Source organism: Lissotriton helveticus, chromosome 3_1, assembly GCF_964261635.1.
Source record: "Lissotriton helveticus chromosome 3_1, aLisHel1.1, whole genome shotgun sequence".
NCBI lineage: Eukaryota > Metazoa > Chordata > Amphibia > Caudata > Salamandridae > Lissotriton > Lissotriton helveticus.
Window position 1 is genome coordinate 1903673926 of NC_136061.1, and position 23500 is coordinate 1903697425.

Sequence of the window (23500 nt, forward strand, 5' to 3'; positions counted from 1 at the left end):
GATCTAGTTCAGGTGGCATGGGTCAAGCAGGAGCTACTGGGCCTCAGCCATGGGAGCAGAGGTGGTTTACCTCGGATGTCCCAGAGCCTGCCCTACTTTGGCTTCACAAACTGGGCCATGTACAACCCCTTCAGCATTTGACTTTTTAGGGATAGCACTTAGGAGCATTCACACACTTGTCAGGGTGGTAGAGTAGAAGTATGGCAACTCAGATCACCCAGCATTGCAATATCCGTTTGTCCAACCCAGTGGTTTATTTGGATAAGAAACACGCTTAAAACGGTATACTGCCGCAGGTACGATAATATGCACTGCCACTTAGGCTATTGCACTGTGGCATACTGTCTTTAATGCATTCCTCTGTTCTCTTTCCCATGAGTCCCTCCTCTTGTGAGTCTAGGCAGGTCCTATTAAGTTCGTTTTGTGACACATTAATCAAGGCTCTGGTGCAAGTACCCTACTTCAATCATGGTTGGGCTCAGTTCAGTACAGCCTCCTAGTTACAGCCTCATCACAACGTAGGCCTCTGTGTTTCAGCATCACGTGTCTCAGATCTCGCCAGCTTCTAGGATGAGACAGCATGGTTGCAGGAGTGGCCCTCGGTCTGGGTAGGCCGCAGCAGGATGGGGCAGCCAGAGCTGCAGTCATGAGCCCTTCGGTGAATGCAGGCAACGGAAGTCATTGAGGGGTGATGGCAAGCATCGACCTGCTTCTGGGTCACTGGGCAGCAGATGGGCCATGACTAACATGGGTGTCACAACAGCACGCTAGCAGTCACAGGATGCACCTTGTGTATAATGCAGTGGTGACCGTCGTGCACAAGTTCTGGCTACGACTGTGGCGTCCGCGAGGGACATGTTTTTTTTTTACTTCTGTGACAATGTCAGCCACAGGAACAGGTCTGGGTTTTGGTGGCTACATTCACCATGGACACAGCTCTTGATTAAAGCAGCATGGTCGACTGTAATTGTTTCTATTGCAAGATCGGCTGCCTGCCTGGGATTCCTTCTTGGAACCATTCTTTTGAAGAGACTGCACCGACCCTCTTTGGGCTGACAGATCACTTTCTGCAGTCTTCTTTTGCCTGGTAGAGCCTCCACACTAGAGTCTATCATTTTCTGGCACTATCTAGACAGTTACACCTCCTGCATCTTGACAGGCTCTTGCACACTCTCTGTAGACAGGCTGGCTTCCAGGTACCTCAGGTAAAGGGTACAGCTCTTCCAGCAAGTAAAGACTCCAGTTGATGTACCCTCTTCTCAGGGGTGCTGACTGTCACACAGACACCCGTTCTGGTTGTTATAAAGCAGTCTTCAAAATATGCTGATGAATACTCACTTGCCCGGTGAAGAGACTTGGAACTGGAGCAACAAAAATGTAAGTAGCTCCGACTTTTATGCAGTCAAAGCAGATAAGGAATGTGGATTCTCTGTCTGCAATCTCAAAACAGGTTTGCGGAGGTTCTTCTGTCAAGTGTCCCCTCTAGGCCATTCTCCAGACTGAACTTTTGTGTAGAGTGATGCTCTTCACAACAAGGTGGTCCCCAACCTGGAGTACTCACACAGAGGCCCGGAGAGGCGTGTAGTGCAAGTGGCTTTTTTCACCAGTCACAGTGATCAGGATGAAGACAAAAGGCTGGTTTCACGTAAAAGATTTCTCTCACCCCGAACAACAAAGATGAGAGTCCAACAAGTGTCAAATGACAGTACAATAGGAAAACTAATCAGCAGACCTCTCAGTGAGAGGTGCTTACATTAAGTTTATAGGAGCCTTGTTGCCTCCCTCTTTTTTCAGGAATGACAGCAATACTCTTCCACTGTCTGTGAAAACAATCTTACATACATATTATGCACAGGAGCAGGGTAGAGGCTTCCAAACGAGACCTACAGGCCTCCATTACGCTGGCTCACTAATACTCATACTGCATGTACTACATAAGTCACAAGCATACACAAGCCGCTTGGATGTAAGTACTAGGATTTAGGTTACACATCAATGCAGACCTTTACACAAGTGGGGACGGCTACACAGATGAAAGGTCTGATCACAACATTGGATTCACAAAACAGAGTATGCTGCTACCACCACTGTACATGCTAAACCCATGACAGGTGTAGTAGCCCACTGTCAGCAAAAAGACAGCACAACTGGTGCACCCCTCCAGGTCACAGGAGAGTTACAGAACTTAATTTGTGTCAGAGACAGAGGTAGGCCTCTGCATGTTATATTATTGTGAGCTTATAGCCAAAATACAAAACTGGGATAATATTTAATCTCAGTCAAGCACGCAGAACATGGCAACATGACTGCACACCCTGCAGGAAACAGTCTCAGTCCAACAGAAAATATGATTTTCCTAAATTAATATGGCTCATATTATGGTCTTTTCACTACACATATGTTTACTTAACGCCTATAAATATGCTATTTTGTGGATACTAAACAAGGGCATATTTGTGTCTTAATGTATAATCATTGACATTATTTCCAATTATTATCTCTACAAATTGCACACATGTAGGAATAGCCGCTCCTCGCTCTCTATATGGTGAGTAGCTTGGATGTTTTGTTATCTTTTCTTCAGAAGAATGATGAGTTGGTAGAAAGGAAAGCTGACTGGAGCCAGTAAAGTTAACATTCCTTGTGACCTGGTGGCAGACCCATGTCAATGACTAGCTATGCAGTCATTGTAGTCAGAACAGTCAACAACTCATTGAATATAGGCATTTTCCCAAAGGAAATCTAAATGTCTTACATAAAAACCTTCATAAACCAAACAGACTTTGATCAAAGAGATCCTTCTAACTGATGGCCAATAAAAGATGGTTTTACGTCAAAAAGATACAACGATTGGAAGATCTGCCTCAAAACATATACCCACATTCAAAAAAACATAACCTGCTTTCAGATTTCAACAACAGATTCTAGAATGGCTGAGGCACAGAAGCAGCAGAGATTTTCAGATGGGATGATTTTAAAACATCATTGGATTAAAACTGGAATAACGCCACACCTATTACTTGAACTTTCCCTTGCCTTTGATTTTGTTCACCATCTCGAGCTTCTGTAGAGACTTAACAATATCAGAGTCAAGGGCGCATAACTGAAATAAATTGCATCTTTTCTCTCAGACAGAATATCATCTCAATGCTCCCTTCATGTCAGCTCCATGAATTCACAACCAATACACCAAACATCTTTACCCCCTCTTTAACATTTACCATAGCTCTATATTGCACACAATCTGCTCCATTTCAAGTGTTACTGTTAAGCAGATCATAAATCATACCTGCATATGAAAACTCATCTAACTTCAACTCACACTCAATCGGATAATAGCTCCAAGTCAAATAATGGATATCTAACTACAGCAAAATAAACATCACACATCAAAATTTCCATTTGCAGTAAATGAACAAAACACCGCCCATCAACAATATGGCCACAGCAAGTAGGCCTGCCACCAAACAACTGAGACTAATTGAGGAAACTAGGGATAAATGTGGACTCCAGTCTGTCACTCATAATAAGATTACGTTCGTCTAATAAGTTTAAATTGAAGTTTGACACTTCTTTCCCCTATATTGGCTGTACAGATAGCTCTGCCTACATTACTTGAAATGCTTGTCCCACCCCACTACTGACGAGTTAGCCCCCCTGAAAGTCGGACCTAGTTGCGCCCGGGTCATGTTTTAGGTTACTGAAAACATCTACAACTGTGGGTTTAGAAGCTTAGATGCATCACTGTGAGCTAGCCAAACATACCAACAATTTCTGAATATTAAAGAAGACTCAAATCCTGTATTATTAAGTGTTGTTGTTCTATATACACAGTTCTACTGGATTTGTAATAATCATATAACATTGGAACCTTCACGGCAGGGAGCATCATAACCAAAGCGATAAGGAGGAACAGAAGGAGGACGCGTAAGCGCGGGTGGATGACCAAGAGAACCACAAAGAGGAGGAGGACAATTGTGAGGACGTTAAAAGGATCAGTGGAAGAATAAACATTGCCAAAGGAGGACTGAGAAGACCAGAAAAAGGAAGGCAGGAAGGAGATAGTCGACCAGGAGGCCTGAGAGAACAAGGACCAAGAGAAGGAAGTCTAGGATGGCCAATACTGGGAGGACAAGCTGAATGTCATAGACCAGGGCAACCTTGGGGGCGAGGATGACCAGAACCTCAAGGACTAGAAGATTGAAGGGAAGGGCTAGGATGAGGGCCTTGAAGCCTGAGAGGAGGGAAAAGATGTAGGAAGAAGCATACCAGGAAGATCAGGTGGAGGTGGCCCGGTAGCAACAGGAAAACTAGATTCACCAGGAAGACCGGGACCACTGAAGGCAAGAGAACAAGTATTGACATTTTTTCTCATTACTGTCAGGGCAAAGGGCAGCATATTCAAAATGGCAGATCTGCAAATTATAAGTGTGTTGGGCTCTTGGAAGTCCAGAAAGGTGTCCACCTTTATCTTGCTGTAACATAACTAGATGTGTTTTGATATCCACAACCCTAAGTTGTTGATTTTGCTAGAAATTTAATCTGAAGAGTATTTTACAGTTCTGGTTTATTTTGTGTAAATGCCAGTAAAAACAAACGGAAAAAACAGCAAAAATTAGAATATTTGCCCTTTAAAATATAATCCAAAAACAACAAGGGAAATGCCACCAAAGGTAGTTTGCACAAAGGTAGTTTGCATATGTTTAAACTATCCACAAATCATTATTAAAGCATAACAGAGGCAGAATTACTGTGTTAGAAAAGCACAGAACGCTTCATGTCATCCGGTACACTATATTCCAGTGCATTATTTCATCCCATGAAACATTTTAATCTGGAAATGCAATTCAAACAAATATTTTGAGGTAAAACAGGACTACAACTCCTAGAATGTTTTACCTGAGTCACTAATGAAGTAGATCTATTTGGTAACCGTATTTTCAGCCCACTTACATTAACCTAACTGATCCAAGACGAAGACTACAACACAATCCTCAAGGAACAGAATTACGACCAGAACTGCCGACTCTGGAGCTGGGGAGCCGGTTCCAGTCTCTGCTTAGGCTCAACATCCTATGATGCTCGGCAAAAATTAATGTGTCCTTATGCAATGTAATAGGCGCTCGTGTAAAGAACTCCAATACCTTTCGGTCGAGTTCGTGCTATTTAAAAAAAAACGGCCAAAAAAAAAAAATTATCTAGAACGATGGGACAAAATCGCCATAACATGGACAGCCCTAACTGGCCACATCAAATATCCAGCACCTCGTTAAATGTTTACACCTATGCTTTATATTCACACTCCTGGCTTCTACTTCTCACCTGTCCACGAACACCGAGGTCCCAAGGTTGGCAACAACCTGCACAACCCAGTAAACATTCTCCGACTGACTCCTGGTACAGCCATGCTAAAGTGTCATGATAACCCTGAAACAGACACATGCGAAGAGTGTGGGAAGGCTTACACACCTTCCTAGCGCTCCCGGCCGCCATCTTAACACGGGTTTGATTACAACTCATTCACCAGCCTTTCGTAATGTCAAACCTAATACTTTCAAAGTTTTGAAGCTGATAATATTATTAATTCTTGATATTAGCAGACTGTTTACATAGAAGTAGTAGTAGTCTACACAAAGTACGAAAAATACTCCAACATGTTTAATATATAAGACATTTTAATTCTTCATAATAATATTGTTGCAATTTCAAACGCAAACTTATCAGACTATCTTTATGCTAAAAGGAAGATTCTACGACTCGAAATGGCCCCTAAAATTCTAAAAACAAGCAGAGCCGTGCGTGCGACTCTGGGTCAATCAGTCCTTGTTCTTCCGGCTACGGTATGATAAACACGCAAAATCGATCCATATCCGTTCCACGGTGCCCTATCAAAGATGGCAGCCCCGCTCTTAAAAGTGTGAATGGGCATGTTATGCCATTAAAAATACGAACGTTAACCTGAAAGCTACTTCCTTTGGCGATCTGTGCAAACTAAATCGTTAACAAGTTTCTCGCATCTTCATTCTACAGCGTACGTTAGCAAATAATAATACCTAGATGGTCTGGCGGTAATAGCAAAAATATGTGGAAGTGGTCCATATGAGCTGACTGTTTTAGAAGAAAGGCGATTCTTGAGGCATTTACTTTGTAAAGTGCATTTATCCCTTGGTTAGCGTCGAGAAGGGGATTAGTGAATCCATCCACGATGGCCGGCAAAAGTGAATAGAAAGCAATAGCATTGCTGCTGGTCTAGCCCTTCTTCTCTCTCCGCAGTGGGCGCCTCTGCTGTCAGACAGAGTCCAAGAGAAATTCATACCCAATTACGCTCGTAACTGTGGACATGCGACGGTGGCAGTAAGGACACAAGGGACTGGCAGAACCATTATGGAGAACTTTGTGAAAAGCAACCTGGCCTTGATACAGGAGGAGAGGGAAGCTGAGATACAAGAGAAAAGGTACAGCGTTGTCCTTGGACTGTGTAGTGCTTCAATTCAACTAGTCACTTTAAGGCTCTTCGTAAATTTTAGTAACCATTACAATTTAGTATTTTGTATTCTATTTCAATTAAATCATACAAATTATTTTATCTCCCTCTGCACCAAACTTAAAAGTAAATGTTAGAGGTGTCACCTAGGATGAAAGCAAGAACGCCAGCAATGGCGAGAAGATCATGCTGTCTAAATATGTAATATATATCTGTCCAAACCTAATCGCTTCAGCACTTCTTAAAATGTAATCTTGAGTGAATTTGCAACTTGTATGTATGTAACTAACTCTGTCGCTAACCCCTAGTATATGTCATAGACATGTACTTGCTACTGTTCTTATGTGAGTTTAGAGTTTATTTGTTTCATATATTTTATTATTCATGTTCTCTGAAGTCCTTATGTATTGTAATTGGTCCTATTGTATAGCGCTACTATCCTTGGTGCAAACTGTTGCGTGGCTAAACACTTATAAGGTCCCAAAGGCGAGACCTATTGGCTATGCCAATGCTTGTTATTTTTTGTTCTTGGGGAACACCGGGATTAAATGCAAGCTATTCTATTTTACTTTATTCAAACTGTAAATTCATGGTTCTGGCATTTTTATGCCGTTGTTTTTTTTTGTCAGTCTGGGGTGCCCATTGTCTGGTTCAGGCGTTTTACATTGGCAGCAGTTATTGTGGTATGGTATTATTATCCAGGCAGGGCCTTTGAAGTGTGTGCTTGTGTTAGTGTGATTGAGACATAATATTTGGACGCTTCATCTAGCTTGAAGCCAACATAGTCCTTTAACAAGGTCATTTTTTTTTTTCCTTTTATGTCTTTTAATTTGTTGTGTGCGTTTATAACGTGTAAAAAATATAGGAACTAATGTTGGGCAGAGCATATAACTTTCCTGGGAAATGTCTTTGCATCCATAGAAATTCTCAGAATTGAAAATATATATATAAAACCGTCAAAGGCACGTGGGGCTTTGAAAGAATCTCCTAATTACAGGGAAGCTGGCGGCAGGCACTTGGCAATGTTAAAATATTACTAGCAGCTCTAGATTTCACATGGAGGTCACCGCAGTTTGAATACATATCATCTTGTTTTCAAGTTCATAAAATGTAATATCAAATTAAATTAGTGATTGGTGAAGTTTTAATTCTGTCTGCGTAATCGAGCGAAGAGGTTTACTAAATTTGCCAGAGGCCAGCGTACTTTCTCTTCACCCCTCCCTGAAGCCAGATACCCCATCCAGTATGAATAGGACATTACGATGCAAGATTTGTGTTTGACGCTGTGATTTCAGTAAAGCCAGGGCCTCTGGAATTATACCGCATGAAAGGTCCGAATTATGTGGCAGTGTTGACTAAATTGTGTGGCCAGAAAAGCCAAATTATGCAATGTAATGCAGCATATTTTGTGAGAGTATTACTTTGTTTTTTTTGGCATTTTTACCCTTATTAATGCTGCCCTAGCAAAGGTTTCACCTCATTAATACCACAATACAGCGATAAGCTAATGAAAGAGGAAAACGTCCTTTTTCACGACGGCTTTCTCACGCAAATCTTTTACCACAAAATGTCTCGCGCAAAGACAGGTAGAGGTGCTGAGAGCAGACTTTAGGAAAAGTAGGGGAGTGTTGTGCCAGGTGTGGGTCTTAAGGGTTAGAGCTGGGGAAGGGGCGGGAGCTATTTTGCATTGGTAAATGTGGGAGATTGTTAGTAAACAATGAGGTAGGACTACATATCCATTATCTTACTGCATATGCGCGTTGGGCATGAAACGAGCTACAAGACCTTCAACACCAATCAATACACTTCCCAAAGCTGTTATGTTTCTTGGCTCATTTGAAACGCTCTCCAAATTGATAAAGTAAGGACATTGGCTGTTTGTCTGCACATTATTTGATAAACTGCTTCTGGCGCATATATCTTTTTTTGCAATGGGGATAGAGAAGCAACATGCACATTTAGGGACGGGTAATTATATTTATATAAATATTTAGGAAACAATAGTGCCAATGCACAAGCAATGTGTTTGTCAACTTCAGGGTATAACAGAAAAGAGGTAATAAAATGGTGAGCTAAAAATAGGGTCACGCCACTTAAGTCTCACAGACACGAGAGCAGAAACAGCGAGAAACTTGAAACACGTTCCTTCGCTGTGTTTAATTTTGCGAGCAGGAGACTGCCCGAGTCCTTTGTATCAGTAGAGGAGCAGAGGCTGTGAAGGGCAGTACACAAAGTCGGACCAGCCTCCAGTTCCGGTGCAGAGTCTGCCACGCCGTGCAGAAGGAAAGAAGAATAGTCAAAATTGTAAAGATAATAAGAAAACAAACACTGCCGGGGGCAGGCAGGCACAAGCGCACCAAAACAAACGCAAGCAGGCTTATCAAAGTGAATGCGCACGTGCCATGCTGATTAGCATAATCAAGCACAAGGTAGCGGGCGGTGAAGGCACCGAAGTTGGAAGCATTGGCAGCGCGCGAGGAACAGAGCCCGGCAGAGGTAGGGAGGTAGGTAGGGAGGTAGGTGTCTGTGTGTGTCTGTCTGTGTGCTGAAAGAAATGGGAGTGGTGCGCGCGAAACAATGAGAGGCATAGCTGTGCACGTCGCGGGCGCTTGTGCACGTGACAGCAAGCTGGTGGCCGGCAAAAGCCGTCTGTGGGTAGCACTTTTTAACCCGGTTACTAAATGTCTCGCCAGGGCAGCGCATGCGCTGGCTCAGGCGATACCTAAAAAAAGAAGTGGAGGGACTAACCTAGTTAATCAGTAAGCAAGTGGCATCATACCGTGTGACATCATGCCGTGTGGCGCACGTGACATCACAGGATGTAGCAAAAAACACAGTTGATGGACAGAATGTAGAACAATGTCTACGTAGTAGACTCGGACTGGACTGTTCCCATGAGGCACAGGGTCATAGCTGATTTGCATATAGCCAGTGTCTAATCCAGGGTGGTGTGGAGTGCAAAAAAAAGATGGATTTAGGCCCAGATCCTTGTACTGGGGTGAATGTATGACATTGTTCTACATTCTGTCCATCAACTGTGTTTTTTGCAATTTCACCCTGAGTGTGCTGGGGATGCTCAGACGTGAGTCCCAGGCTCTCCACACCACTGGAGTCAAGCTATCCAGGCTGATGAATGCTGATAGCCAGAAACCAGTCCTTGGATGTTTGATTCCGGTCTGGGAAAGACATGGCTTGGTAGTTCGGACTGGACTGTTCCCATGAGGCACAGGGTCAGAGCTGATTTGCATATAGCCAGTGTCTAACCCAGGGTGGTGTGGAGTGCAAAAAAACGATGGATTTAGGCCCAGATCCTTGTAGTGGGGTGAATGTATGACATTGTTCTACATTCTGTCCATCAACTGTGTTTTCTGCAAATTCACCCTGAGTGTGCTGGGGATGCTCAGACGTGAGTCCCAGGCTCTCCACACCACTGGAGTCAAGCTATCCAGGCTGATGAAGGCTGATAGCCAGAAACCGGTCCTTGGATGCTTGATTCCGGTCTGGGAAAGACATGGCTTGGTAGTTCGGACTGGACTGTTCCCATGAGGCACAGGGTCAGAGCTGATTTGCATATAGCCAGTGTCTAACCCAGGGTGGTGTGGAGTGCAAATAAACGATGGATTTAGGCCCAGATCCTTGTACTGGGGTGAATGTATGACATTGTTCTACATTCTGTCCATCAACTGTGTTTTTTGCAATTTCACCCTGAGTGTGCTGGGGATGCTCAGACGTGAGTCCCAGGCTCTCCACACCACTGGAGTCAAGCTATCCAGGCTGATGAAGGCTGATAGCCAGAAACCGGTCCTTGGATGCTTGATTCCGGTCTGGGAAAGACATGGCTTGGTAGTTCGGACTGGACTGTTCCCATGAGGCACAGGGTCAGAGCTGATTTGCATATAGCCAGTGTCTAACCCAGGGTGGTGTGGAGTGCAAAAAAACGATGGATTTAGGCCCAGATCCTTGTACTGGGGTGAATGTATGACATTGTTCTACATTCTGTCCATCAACTGTGTTTTTTGCAATTTCACCCTGAGTGTGCTGGGGATGCTCAGACGTGAGTCCCAGGCTCTCCACACCACTGGAGTCAAGCTATCCAGGCTGATGAAGGCTGATAGCCAGAAACCGGTCCTTGGATGCTTGATTCCGGTCTGGGAAAGACATGGCTTGGTAGTTCGGACTGGACTGTTCCCATGAGGCACAGGGTCAGAGCTGATTTGCATATAGCCAGTGTCTAACCCAGGGTGGTGTGGAGTGCAAAAAAACGATGGATTTAGGCCCAGATCCTTGTACTGGGGTGAATGTATGATATTGTTCTACATTCTGTCCATCAACTGTGTTTTTTACAATTTCACCCTGAGTGTGCTGGGGATGCTCAGACGTGAGTCCCAGGCTCTCCACACCACTGGAGTCAAGCTATCCAGGCTGATGAAGGCTGATAGCCAGAAACCGGTCCTTGGATGCTTGATTCCGGTCTGGGAAAGACATGGCTTGGTAGTTCGGACTGGACTGTTCCCATGAGGCACAGGGTCAGAGCTGATTTGCATATAGCCAGTGTCTAACCCAGGGTGGTGTGGAGTGCAAAAAAACGATGGATTTAGGCCCAGATCCTTGTACTGGGGTGAATGTATGACATTGTTCTACATTCTGTCCATCAATTGTGTTTTTTGCAATCACAGGAAGTAGCATCACAAGAAGGGACTATTTTGAAAAAGGGGGACCCCCTACGAAAAAACCAATATATTTTGCTAACTGTAAGGCACAATATCAGTAGGGGTAAACAACAAGCTAACCACAAGATCTATAGCATACATTTACAGTGAAAAAAAACAAGCCTTAATTTATCTGAAAACCGTGCACATTAGAATTGTTTACTCCTCAATTTACCAAAGACAGTTGTTCTTTTGAAATGAAAATATTTATCTTTATTCATTTATCTTTGCTTTATAATGTCATCACATATACCAAGTGTATATTTCTTTTTTATATATATTTTTGATAGTTCTTATTACTTATAAATATCAAAACACATGAATTATTTTTTACAAACATACACAAACCAATATTATACACAGTTAAAAACCTAAAGGAGGTGTTAATAAGCAGTTTAAAGGCTGGCGGTCGATGTAAAGAGGAGAAAAAATCACGACGCACGTTTCTGCGTTTAAGCCTTCGTCAGGTGAACCCTTCTCAACTTTTTCTAAAAAATACAGAAAATACACACAATCCGCTTATAGAACAAACTAAACTACAACAGATTTCTGGCCTGGTTTTATATTTCTGTTACACATTAGAGCTTTTCAAGCTTCTATTATTTTCATAGCTTCGTCCATTAAGGCCTAAGAAGATTGTACAGATGTTTTGCATATGTACACACAACATAATTATACGCTACAACCATTGTTTATACCAATGAACCACCAGTCCAGATGTGAAAAAAACAGCCATAGATTTGTCCAAATGTCTAAAAGCATAGTATATCACAAATGAATAGCAGAAAAAGAATGTGAAAGTGAACATTTATTCACTAGATTTTATCAAACGATTCTTCAGTCAACAAGGATAGTTACTCTAGTGGGCGGACAGTTCATTGTCAAACAGATAGTCTAAATTCACCTTTCAGAGTGAATATTAGATTAAAACAGGATTAGGGTAGAATAAATACCTATTGTTCTCTTTAGACCTCAAATTCAAGGCAGAGGCCACGATATAACAAGAACTTTTCTGTAGTGGCAAAAAAATCGGCAGATAATATTATCTAAAGAGGGCACAACAATAACAGTACATTATGAGATATGAAGTAGCCTGTAGATGAAATAACCTTTATTTCTAAGATGTCTCAGCAGCTGAAGTTATCTGCTACTGTTAAAAAAGAAAAACTATATACCTTGTTAATTGTAGTCTAATTATGCTAAGCTGCATAGGGACGGGTAATTATATTTATATAAATATTTAGGAAACAATAGTGCCAATGCACAAGCAATGTGTTTGTTGTTCTATTTATTTCTCAAGTGTACGATCTGTAAAGAATAGTAATAGTGAAGCACACATTAGAGACTTCCTTCAATTGTAGGGCATCCTAATTTTTATATATATATTTTGTGCTCAAATGGACTTACTCATATAGCCATACTTACAATATCGTTTTAATTATCACCACTTTTCCGATAGTTTAATCAAAAGACATTTAAACACAATCTAAAGATAGATGTCCTTTGGTAAACGAAGGAGTTGAGCTAAAGATCTGGAAAGAAAATTGAGAACATGTTTAGACCTTTATGTATTCCTATTTATGTCTCCTTCTAGTCCGTTATTTTAAAATGGACTTAACTATTGGTCCGATATACATCGCTACTTACTCAAAAATTGTGAAACCGATGTGTGAATCCACTGGGATTTCAGACCCTCTTGTCATAGATAATAATCCAGATTAATCTACAGATGGAAAACACATTCATATTTGTGTTATAAACGGAGACCGTATTGCTAATTTGTCTATACGCAAATTGGACAGGTAAATGTAGTGTTATACAATCACTGTCCTATAAGGTTAACCTCTATATTACCCTTAAATTACATACTATCCAATGGTTATCTACCAGTGTGAGAAGTTGGCCTGATATGCAGTGCTCACTATTCTAGTGATCACTATGTATCAGTCCAAACAACCCTTATTGATGATTGGTTGTAAGTCAACCTTATAGACCAGCTATCCTAGTAGCATGGATACGAGCAGTCTAAGGCTAAGACTCTAGAGGGCGTGTTAAGCCAGCTGTTTTACCATCACATTACCCCTTGAACACCAAGTGAAAGGACACCACACAAGTTGTTATGAAAATAAACGTGTATTTATTTCTAACAAGACTACCCTGAACTCTTTATGAGTCAGGGAGCTAAGCACACAACAAAACTCTTATAAAAATACTTTAAGTCGCACAATTTACACAGATGCCCTAGGGGCACGAAAAACCATATACTCAGTAAGTGGAATGCGAACTTGCTAGCAGGTAAGTAATACTTTTCTAGACTCAGGAATCGCTAGGCCTACAATTCTAAACACTGGGATTAGATGCAGGAGGCCTGTGGATGTCGTGTGCAGAGTGGGAACTCTCACTCGTAAGGCGGGAAAAAGTCTATGGAGGCTAGCAGTTGCAAAGTTACTGTTCTCGGGCGAACCCGACTAGGTGGGTCGAAAACGGGAGTGGATCCGAACACTTAGGGTGTTGGACTATGCTGGAGCACCGGAGTACTCAGGTTACCTAGCCCAGGGGCTGCGGCTGCATAGGGTTGAAGTTGCGTCGGAAACCCTCGTTGAAGATCCAGGAGCCTGAAGAAAGAAGTTGCTGGCAGGCGGCCAGTGAAGGAGTTCGTGGTGATCCAAGCCTGGATCAGGGAAGAAGAAACCTGTAAGCAGAGGGGACCAAGTTCTGAATCACTAGCCAGTGATTTGAGTGGGCACCAGGATGGCACCGGACGAAGTCACCTCAGCCAGGTGAGTGGGCGCTGCTGGGCTCTGCAGTCTCTCGGACCAGGAGGCGTTGTCGGCGACCAGGATGGAGGTGCGAGCTGTCCCACGAAGGTATTTGCTGTCGACGTCGCTGGACCCAGGATTGGGCAACAAGTCTTGGCAAATGCAAGGCCCACGCGGTGGACCTAAAATGGCGTCTTGAGGGGACCAGGAGGGTCCAGGGTGCTCCTCTTTTGGAGGGGAGCAAGGGCTAGTCTGGAGCAACCAGACCAGCAGTAGTTGTCGTCGTGGAGCGTCGTGAGAGGGCCACTAGCCAACGGGCAAGCGACCTGGACAACGCGGTGAGCAGCAAAAAGCAGAAGGGCCCCACGCAGATCTCGTGGATGCAGGGGGGGCTGAACTTCGGTGCTGGAGCTGCTCAGGGTCGGGGCTTCTCTTACCCCAAAGCACTCAGTCGAGGGTCACTCGGGCGTCGTGCTGGACAAGCGTCGTGCAGTTCTGAAGATGGCCGGTCCCTCGAGGTCTCGTCACACCCACGGATCACAGCTGGGCTGATGATGTAGGTTGAGGTCGGAGGTGCCAGGGAAGCCGGTTCTCGTCGTGCTGGAGCAGTCTTGATCCGAAGGAGAGACTGGCAACAAACCGCGATGCTTGGTTGGTGCCTGCTGCTGCAGGGTGACTACTCCTTAGTCACCAGGGAGAATCTTGGGAAGAAGTCTTGAGTTCCTTTTGTGGAAAGTAGTTTCAGGATTCAAAGATGATCTGATTTGGAAGGGGGCCAGTTCCTACCTTTATCCTGCAAAAAGGGGCTGGCACGCGACTAAGTCCTGCCCTATGGGTGGGACTAGGAGGGGGGTGGTTACACCCCTCTCCTTTGGCGGGCTTTCTCCAGCCCAGGGTCTGGTGTGCCCCAGGAACTGGTTCAAGCCGGCCTATGCACAGTGAGCACCGGGGTGCCACTTGCAGTCACCTTCCTCTAAAGCCCTGCCTACCTAGAATACACAAAACCCTGTCTGGGACGGTGCTGGCACCGCCCCTGGCAGGAAACCCTTTGTCCTTGCCTCCTGCTCTGGGAGGACTCCCAGCAGCAGGAGGGCAGACTTGTGTCTCGGTGGCAGCATCCATTTTGTGGAGCTAAGGCTCTGTCTGACTTCAACCGGGGTTATAGGTTACATACATGTCGTGTCCCTCTAGAAGGGTGGAATGCTAACCCCGTCGCCAGAATTGGCGAGGGGTTAGTATTCCAATTCGTATGACACCTTACTCGGCATGTTTTGATAAAGCGATACCAGAGTTGGCATATAACCGCGAGGATTATAATGCACTTAAGAGTATATGGTATGCGATATCATGGAAACGGCTAAGGGATGGATCCCGAAAGCCGCAGACAGGCTCAGCTCATGCCAGAGCACTATCTCACACGATTCCAAGCACTCTGCCTTCAGGATTGTCAAGGCCTGCCATAGGAGTGACTGATAGAAGATCTGTGTGCCCATTTAGGTTTAGATATAGGTATACTATATCTAAAGCAAAGGGTGATTACACCACCTTGCCCCAGCTGTCAAGCAGCCAGTTGTGTCAGATTTGGATGGCCAGCCAGCGGTGGCATAATACATGCTGCAGCCCCTGGTAGGCCCTGGGTACACCTATGCCCTGGGTACCTACGGTACACTGTACAGGGACTGATAAGGTGACTCAGTATCCAATGAGATATGTACCTAAGGTACATGGAATCCATTTTACAGAGAGAGCAGTAGGCCTGGGGTCCTGAATAGCAGGGCCCCAGGTCAACTAAGTCAGAAAACCAGCAAAACACCAGGCAAAAAGTTGGGGGCAACCATAGTCAGGGATCTACCTTCCTACAACCAGGATATGCGTAACTAATATATCAACCTATAAGGACCAGCCATCTTGTCCATACTACATATAGATTCTCCACTGCCCAGATTGTCTATTTATTGAAACTCTGCAAAGGATATCTCATACTTAAGCATTGTTTTGATTCATATGCGCAGGCCCAGTTGTAACACTCGCTGTGTAGCTTTGACCCTAATTAGCATTGCTCGTTTTTGTGCATTTATATTTGTAGCGCTTACTTCTGAGATTGTTTACAGATCTTCAATTACTCTGTGTGCCCCATCCTGTTCCCGGTTTCACTTTGCTGCCATTTTTGTTATCGTGCCTCGGAGCCCGTCCTCTCCGCCCCGCTCCCGCCTCCCAGCTGATCCCCCCCCCTCCCACTGATTGCATAGCCTGACCCCCGCCCTCAGAAGCGCTGTGACCGTCCTGGCGCTTCCAGAAGCGGTCGCTCCCCCACGCTCCCTGCTCCTCAGTGGTATCGTTGGCTACACTCATTGCTTTGCTCTGTGCAATCGTGTCCGCTAGCTGCTGCTTGCCATAGCGCTATACTGGTAGAAGCATAATCGAGTGTTTCCAATTAATTATAGCGATTTCCATACTTAAGCATTGTTTTGATTCATATGCGCAGGCCCAGTTGTAACGCTCGCTGTGTAGCTTTGACCCTAATTAGCATTGCTCGTTTTTGTGCATTTATATTTGTAGCGCTTACTTCTGAGATTGTTTACAGATCTTCAATTACTCTGTGTGCCCCATCCTGTTCCCGGTTTCACTTTGCTGCCATTTTTGTTGTTATCGTGCCTCGGAGCCCGTCCTCTCCGCCCCGCTCCCGCCTCCCAGCTGATCCCCCCTCGCCCCTCCCCCCCCACTATCCACATATGACAGATGCTTCTGCGCGCAGCGTCCACGCGCAGCGGTAGCGCCCCATGCGCTCCGAAGGTGCGCCAATGGTAAGCCCGTCTACGCCCGTCCGCGCCTGGACCGCGCCCAGCGCCAGACCCCCTGGTCCCCGCACCACCCACCCCACCCGCATAATATATGATGCCGCTACCCTCTCTACCCTTAACCCCGGACGCACACCACAATGCTACGAAGCTGCCCCAGGACACACCCATGGACCCATCACCTGCCACTCCTGCAAGTTCGCCTGTAACAGAACCCACACCAAACCCACTAACTCAAAACACGGATCCGACTTTAACCACCTGAAGTGCATCCTGCTGAACACCCGATCGGTCCACAGACACGCCACTGAACTCTGGGACCTACTCGATACTGCATCGCCGGACGTCGCCTTCCTCACAGAAACTTGAATTAACGCCTCATCAGCGCCCGACATCGCCATAGCCATCCCGGACGCCTACAAGATCATCCGAAAAGATCGCTCCAACCAAACAGGAGGAGGCATCGCCATCGTCCATAAGAATACCATCCGCATCACGACCAGCTCCGACGATAACCTCGCTACCGCCGAACACCTTCACTTCCAGATCCACACCGACCCCAGGACCACACTTAGAGGCACCCTCATCTACAGACCACCAGGAACCCGCACACAATTCACCGAAGACATCACCGACTTCATCAGCCCACACGCCCTCCCCTCCGAGGACTACATTCTACTGGGAGACCTCAACTTCCACCTGGAAAAGAAAAATGACAGAAACACCACCACACTCCTGGACAACCTGAACAATCTCGGACTGAAACAACTTGTTGACACCCCCACCCACCTTGCCGGACATACGCTCGACCCTATCTTCACCTCCAGCAAACACATCTCCTTTAATCACACCACAGCTCTCCATTGGACGGACCACAGCTGCGTCCACTTCAGTTACAAAAAAACCTCAACCCACAACCCCCCACAACCTATTCCTCGAAGAAACTGGAACAAAATCACTACCGATCAACTCTTCACTTTGCTTAACCAACACCCTCCTGCCATGTCATCGGATCCAAACAAAGCCGCCACCAAACTCACACATTGGATCACCCACAGCGCTAACAAATTAGCACCCTTGAAAAACCACCAGATCAAACAAGGTAGCAAAAAGGCCCCCTGGTTCAACGACGACCTTAAGAAATCCAAGAAGTTTTGTCGTACTCTCGAGAAAACCTGGAGAAAAAACCCTACCACTGACAACCTGACCACCTTCAAGGACGCCACCCGCAAACACCACCAATTGATCCGATCCACCAAGAAATCAGCATTCGAGGATCGACTCGACAACAACGCCCACAACAGCAAGGAACTATTCAACATCGTCAAAGAATTTACCAACCCCACCGCCGGCACCAACGACATCACTCCCTCACAAGACCTCTGCGACTCTTTATCCTCTTTCTTCCACAACAAAATCGCCGACATACATAACCGCTTTGAAAGCCAGCCCGAAGAACAGTCCACTCTACCCACCTTCGAACCAAAACAGCACCCTCACAACCTTTGCGCCTGGAACCCAATCACTATGAAAGACACCATCCGCCTGATGAACTCCATCCACTCAGGATCGCCAACCGACCCATGCCCCCACCACATTTTCAACAAAGCAGACTCCATCATCGCACCCCATCTCCGCGATGTTATCAACTGCTCCTTCAACTCCGCCACCTTCCCAGAAAGCTGGAAACATGCCAAACTCAGCGCCCTTCTTAAGAAACCCACAGCAGATCCCTCTGAACTCAAGAACTACCGCCCCATCTCACTCCTCCCATTCCCTGCCAAAGTCATTGAGAAAGCCGTCAATAGCCAGCTCGCCGCCTTCCTCGAAGCCAACAATTCCCTCGACCCCTCACAGTCCGGCTTCCGAGCCAAACACAGCACCGAAACCGCCCTCATCGCTGCTACAGACGACATCCGAACGCTACTGGACAACTGAGAAACAGTTGCCCTCATCCTACTTGACCTCTCGGCCGCCTTTGACACAGTATGTCATAGCACCCTCATTCAACGCCTCAACAACGTCGGAATACAAGGAAAAGCTCTGGACTGGATCATCTCGTTCCTCGCCGGAAGAACCCAGAGAGTCCGCCTCCCCCCATTCAAATCAGAGGCCACCGAAGTCATCTGCGGCGTACCGCAAGGATCATCACTCAGTCCCACCCTCTTCAACGTTTACATGAGTCCCCTCGCATCCATCGCGCGTCAACACAACCTCAACATCATCTCCTATGCAGACGACACCCAGATGATCCTCTCCCTCACCAAAGACCCAAACACCGCCAAAACCAATCTACACGAAGGAATGAAAGAAGTAGCCGAATGGATGAAGAATAGCCGTCTAAAACTAAACTCGGACAAAACGGAAGTCCTCATCTTAGGATCATCCCCATCTGCCTGGGACGACTCATGGTGGCCAGCGGCCCTGGGTACAGCACCCATACCTACAGATCATGCACGTAACCTGGGCTTCATCCTAGACTCCTCCCTCTCGATGACCAGACAAGCCAACGCCGTATCATCTTCATGCTTCAACATCCTTCGCATGCTCAAAAAAATCTTCAGTTGGATCCCCACCGAAACAAGAAAGACAGTCACCCACGCTCTGGTCACCAGCCGACTGGATTATGGAAATACCCTCTACGCCGGAACCACAGCCAAACTACAGAAAAAACTCCAACGCATCCAAAACGCCTCAGCCAGACTCATATTGGACATCCCCCGTCAAGCTCACATTTCCGGTCACCTGAAAGACCTCCACTGGCTTCCCGTCAACAAGAGAATAACATTCCGCCTCCTCACCCACGCACACAAGGCCCTATATGACCTAGGACCCGAATGCCTCAACACACGACTGTCCTTCTACACATGTAACACAAGGGATTGTACAGAGTTCCCCTAATAAAGGTCTATACGGGAGTCTCGCTCTCAGTGTAGGTGGTGGAGAGAAAGGAGCCAAAAGGGTCCCTTTTCGGAACTAAGAAACCTCATACAACTGCAAGGCCGGATGACATATTTCATTCAGCCCTTTGTGGTGTTGTTTGCATCATCGGCTTCCTGCTCCTGCGTCAAGCCGGCGCTGCAATGCCTGACGGGTAACACTATGTGTTACTCTCTGTCGGAGTTCTTTTGTTCCTTGCCGTGATGTTTTGGTTTGTGAGGTACAAAAAAATAGGTGCAGTAGTGAGCGGAATGTGGGTTAAAATAAGTTAGGTAGTCCACTAAAAAAACTTTAATGGTGTGGCTAGCTACTTGATTAAAAAGTGAAAAGAGGGGTATAGAGGACCAAGTTAACCATTAGTATGGCCTCATTTCAACCCTCCAACATGGTCGACATGTTTCATGCCCACAAAGGGCAATTCTTCAGGACCAAAAAATGTAGTGCTCATATACTTAGAAAGTACCCTTGGGGAAAACCTCAAGAGTACGCTTAATACAACCTTGTTAGGCCAATGCCCGGAGTTCAGCCAAAAAAGTACTGTCACACCATCGGACCAATCTCAAGGTTGTCTCTATCTGCACGGCTGGTTCCAGTGGGGTGTGTGCTAGAGGGGTTGACCTTAGCCACGGAGGGACAGTGCCGCTAGAAACCTACCCCCACTCGCAGCGGCGTGTGGTGAAGACGCGAACCAGCCGGTGTCCTTCTACACACCCACCCGCCAACTACGATCATCCAATCTAGCCCTCGCCGCAATTCCGCGCATCCATAGGTCCACCATGGGAGGAAGATCCTTCTCCTACTTAGCGGCCAAAACCTGGAATTCCCTCCCCACTCACCTCTGCCTTACACAGAACCACCTCTCATTCAGAAAGCAACTAAAAACCTGGCTATTCGATAAGTAATGCACACCCCCTCCCTCAAGCGCCTTGAGACCCTCTGGGTGAGTAGTGCGCTATACAAATTCTTGAACTTGAACTAATAAAAATAGAGATAACCCATAAGGCTCTTTCAAGCTCTCTCCTATCTAAATATCTCAGGGCCTTTCATCTAAAACTAAAAACAATTAAAACGGCGTGAATGGTCATACCGTAATCTCTGTTGAAGTAATACTAAGCAGATATCTGGGTCTTTATGTCGTCCTGAGTGCTGCTATATATGACTCCCTCAAGCAAGCGGTATATCGCAATATTACTAACATACCAGTTAGTAATTCATCCTCACTGATTAGACTCTTACCGTTCATAAGAAGTGACATCAGACCTTAAGCCCTCACATACATATTTAGCAGGTGTGTCATGAGTATATTGGAGCACATTTCGAGGATACTTGTAAACTCTCCTGTATTAGGCAGAAGATTCACACTTTTGTACGCTACACATAAAACAATGTTGCCTTTTGTCTACGTAAAGCTTCCTCTAGCCATAGTGTTTTAAAAGAAAAAATAGTCATATCTAAATTTTTACAACGCCTCCTCAGGGGTAGTAAGCACTATATAAATGCAATTATTTTTTGGGCAAATACTGGGAAAGACCAACACATCTGCCGTTCTTATAGTGCATGCATATCTTCTAAACAGGGCCTGAACAAAGTGAAAAGCTGCCTATCTTAAGTATGTGTTAAGTGCTAACAAGGTGTGAGCCTTTGTTTTCCCTCTGCTGCATTTGCATCAGGCGTGAGGCTCCTGACTGCTCCCAGCCAGAAGTCTCGAACAAAAGGAGACCTGATGACCCCTCAGACTCGGCCTTTGTTAAGAGCCAGCAGGAATTAGAAATAAGATAGCCCGTCCCCGCCTGCACGTTGTTGCTGATCGAAAGCTGATTACAATGTGCAGGCGCTGCTGAAAGTGTCCCGGTGTTTGGAAATTACACCGGGACGAATTCAGCATCTTTTTCAGTGGGGCCCAACTTCTTGCCAGGGTGGACGGCTTCCACCCTGTGAAAAAAGTGGGTGGACGCCGTCCATCAGCATGTACCCCGGACTCGTGCCCTGCTTATAATTACCGCCAAACAAGCCATTCTAGAATGTTTAATGGCGTATGCAGGGATTTTGAGATCGATCGTAACATAATTTACTAGATGGCCCCTTAAAAAAAAAAAACTGTGCCATGAAATGTCTAGTAATGCCTGTTTACGCCATATTTCGTTATTCGCTGGTTGACAGGTTAGTGGCCTGGTTGTGAATTAGTGTCAACTTAGTTGTTTGAAGCAACCTGGGATTCCAGTTGCCCTCGTTCTCACTGATGCTAGATCTTTAAATAGCTGAACAAGGATTAGGGGGGGGACCCTCCATAAAGACAAACTCGTTAATTTCGGTACAGAGTGGCAATTGCAAGTGAACATTTTGCCACAGAAATGCTACATCATAATCTCTGAATCAATTAATCAATCAGGGAATTGGTAAGCGCGCTACTCACCCGTGAGTGTCTCAAGGGGCTGCAGGGGGGGCGGGGGTGTATGGAGTCCCCAGATATGTTCAGCAGAAGAGCCAGGTCTTGAGGGTCTTCCTGAAGGTGTTCAGGGAGGGGGCGCGTCTGATGCCTGTTGGTAGCTCGTTACAGGTCTTGGCTGCAATGTGAGAGAAGGATCTTCCTCCTTCTCTGGCACTGTGGATGCACGGGGTTTCAGCCAGTGCGAGGTTGGAAGATAAGAGGTTTTTTTTGGGTACGTGGAAGTTGTTTCTGTCATTGAGGTATTTGGGTCCGTTGTTGTGTAGGCATGAGTGAGGATTTAGAAATTGACTCTCTTTTCCACGGGGAGCCAGTGGAGACTTCGTTGGTGTTGGCTGATGTGTTGGTGTCAGGGGATGCAGAGGACGAGTCTGGCGGCGGTGTTCTGTATTGTCTGGAGTTTGTGTAGTAAGGACTTGTTGATGCCGGAGTAGAGTGCGTTTCCATAATCCAGTCTGCTGGTGATGAGTGCATGGGTGACTGGCTTCGTTGACTCGGGGGTGGGGGGGATCCAATTGAAGGTCATGCGGAGGATGTTGAAGCAGCTGGAGGTGACGGCGTTGACCTGTCGGTTCATGGTGAGTGATGAGTTGAGTATGATGCCGAGGATCTTGGCATGGTCTGAGGGGGTAGGTGGGCTTCCGAGGGCTGTCGGCTACCAGGTGCTATCCCATGCAGAAGGGGTGGTACTGAAGACGAGGACTTCTGACTTCTCGGCATTGAGCCTCAGGCAGCTGTTGGCCATTTAGACTGCAACGTCTTGAATTCCTTTATGAAAGTTGAGTTTGGCAGTGGTGGGGTCTTTGGTGAGGGAAAGGATGAGCGGGGTGTCGTCGGCATAGGATACGATGTTGAGGCCGTGTTGTCGGACGATGGCTGCGAGGGGGGCCATGTAGATGTTGAAGAGGGTGGGGCTCAGGGATGAATCCTGTTGGACTCCGCAGGTTATTTTAGTGAGGTCGGAGAAGAAGGGTAGGAGTCTGATCCTTTGGCTTCTTCCGGTAAGGAATGATAGGATCCAGTCCAGGGCTGATCCTTGTATGACTGGACTGCGCGTGTAGTCTGGTGACTAGTGTGCGGTGGGGGATGGTGTCGAAGGCCGCCGATAGGATGAGGGCTGCGGAGTGACCTTGGTCCAGGAGGGTGCGGATGTTGTCTGTGGCGGCGAGTAAGGTGGTCTCTGTGCTGTGGTTGCTCCGGAATCCGGATTGGGACGGGTCGATTGCGGTTCTCTTTAATGAATTGTGTCAGTTTCCTGTTGACTCTTTTCTCTGCAACTTTGGCTGCGAAGGGGAGGAGCGAGATGGGCCTATAGTTCTTGAGGTGGGTGGGGTCAGCTGTGGGCTTCTTGAGCAGAAGTCTGA

General features: G+C 46.0%; 2 protein-coding genes across 2 annotated transcripts in view; one reads left to right on the forward strand and one right to left on the reverse strand.

The window, feature by feature from the left end:
- MRPL21 (mitochondrial ribosomal protein L21) overlaps nucleotides 1–5464 on the reverse strand; it is an 81124-nt gene extending 75660 nt beyond the window's left edge. The window contains exon 1 of the mRNA XM_078684056.1: nucleotides 5323–5464. Within this exon, the coding sequence (XP_078540182.1) occupies nucleotides 5323–5407 (85 nt within the window). The 5' untranslated portion in view covers nucleotides 5408–5464. The remainder of the gene's footprint in view (nucleotides 1–5322) is intronic.
- Nucleotides 5465–5937: 473 nt separating this feature from the next.
- Nucleotides 5938–23500, forward strand: part of IGHMBP2 (immunoglobulin mu DNA binding protein 2) — a 326225-nt gene continuing 308662 nt past the window's right edge. Inside the window, exon 1 of the mRNA XM_078682888.1 lies at nucleotides 5938–6455. Within this exon, the coding sequence (XP_078539014.1) occupies nucleotides 6385–6455 (71 nt within the window). The 5' untranslated portion in view covers nucleotides 5938–6384. The remainder of the gene's footprint in view (nucleotides 6456–23500) is intronic.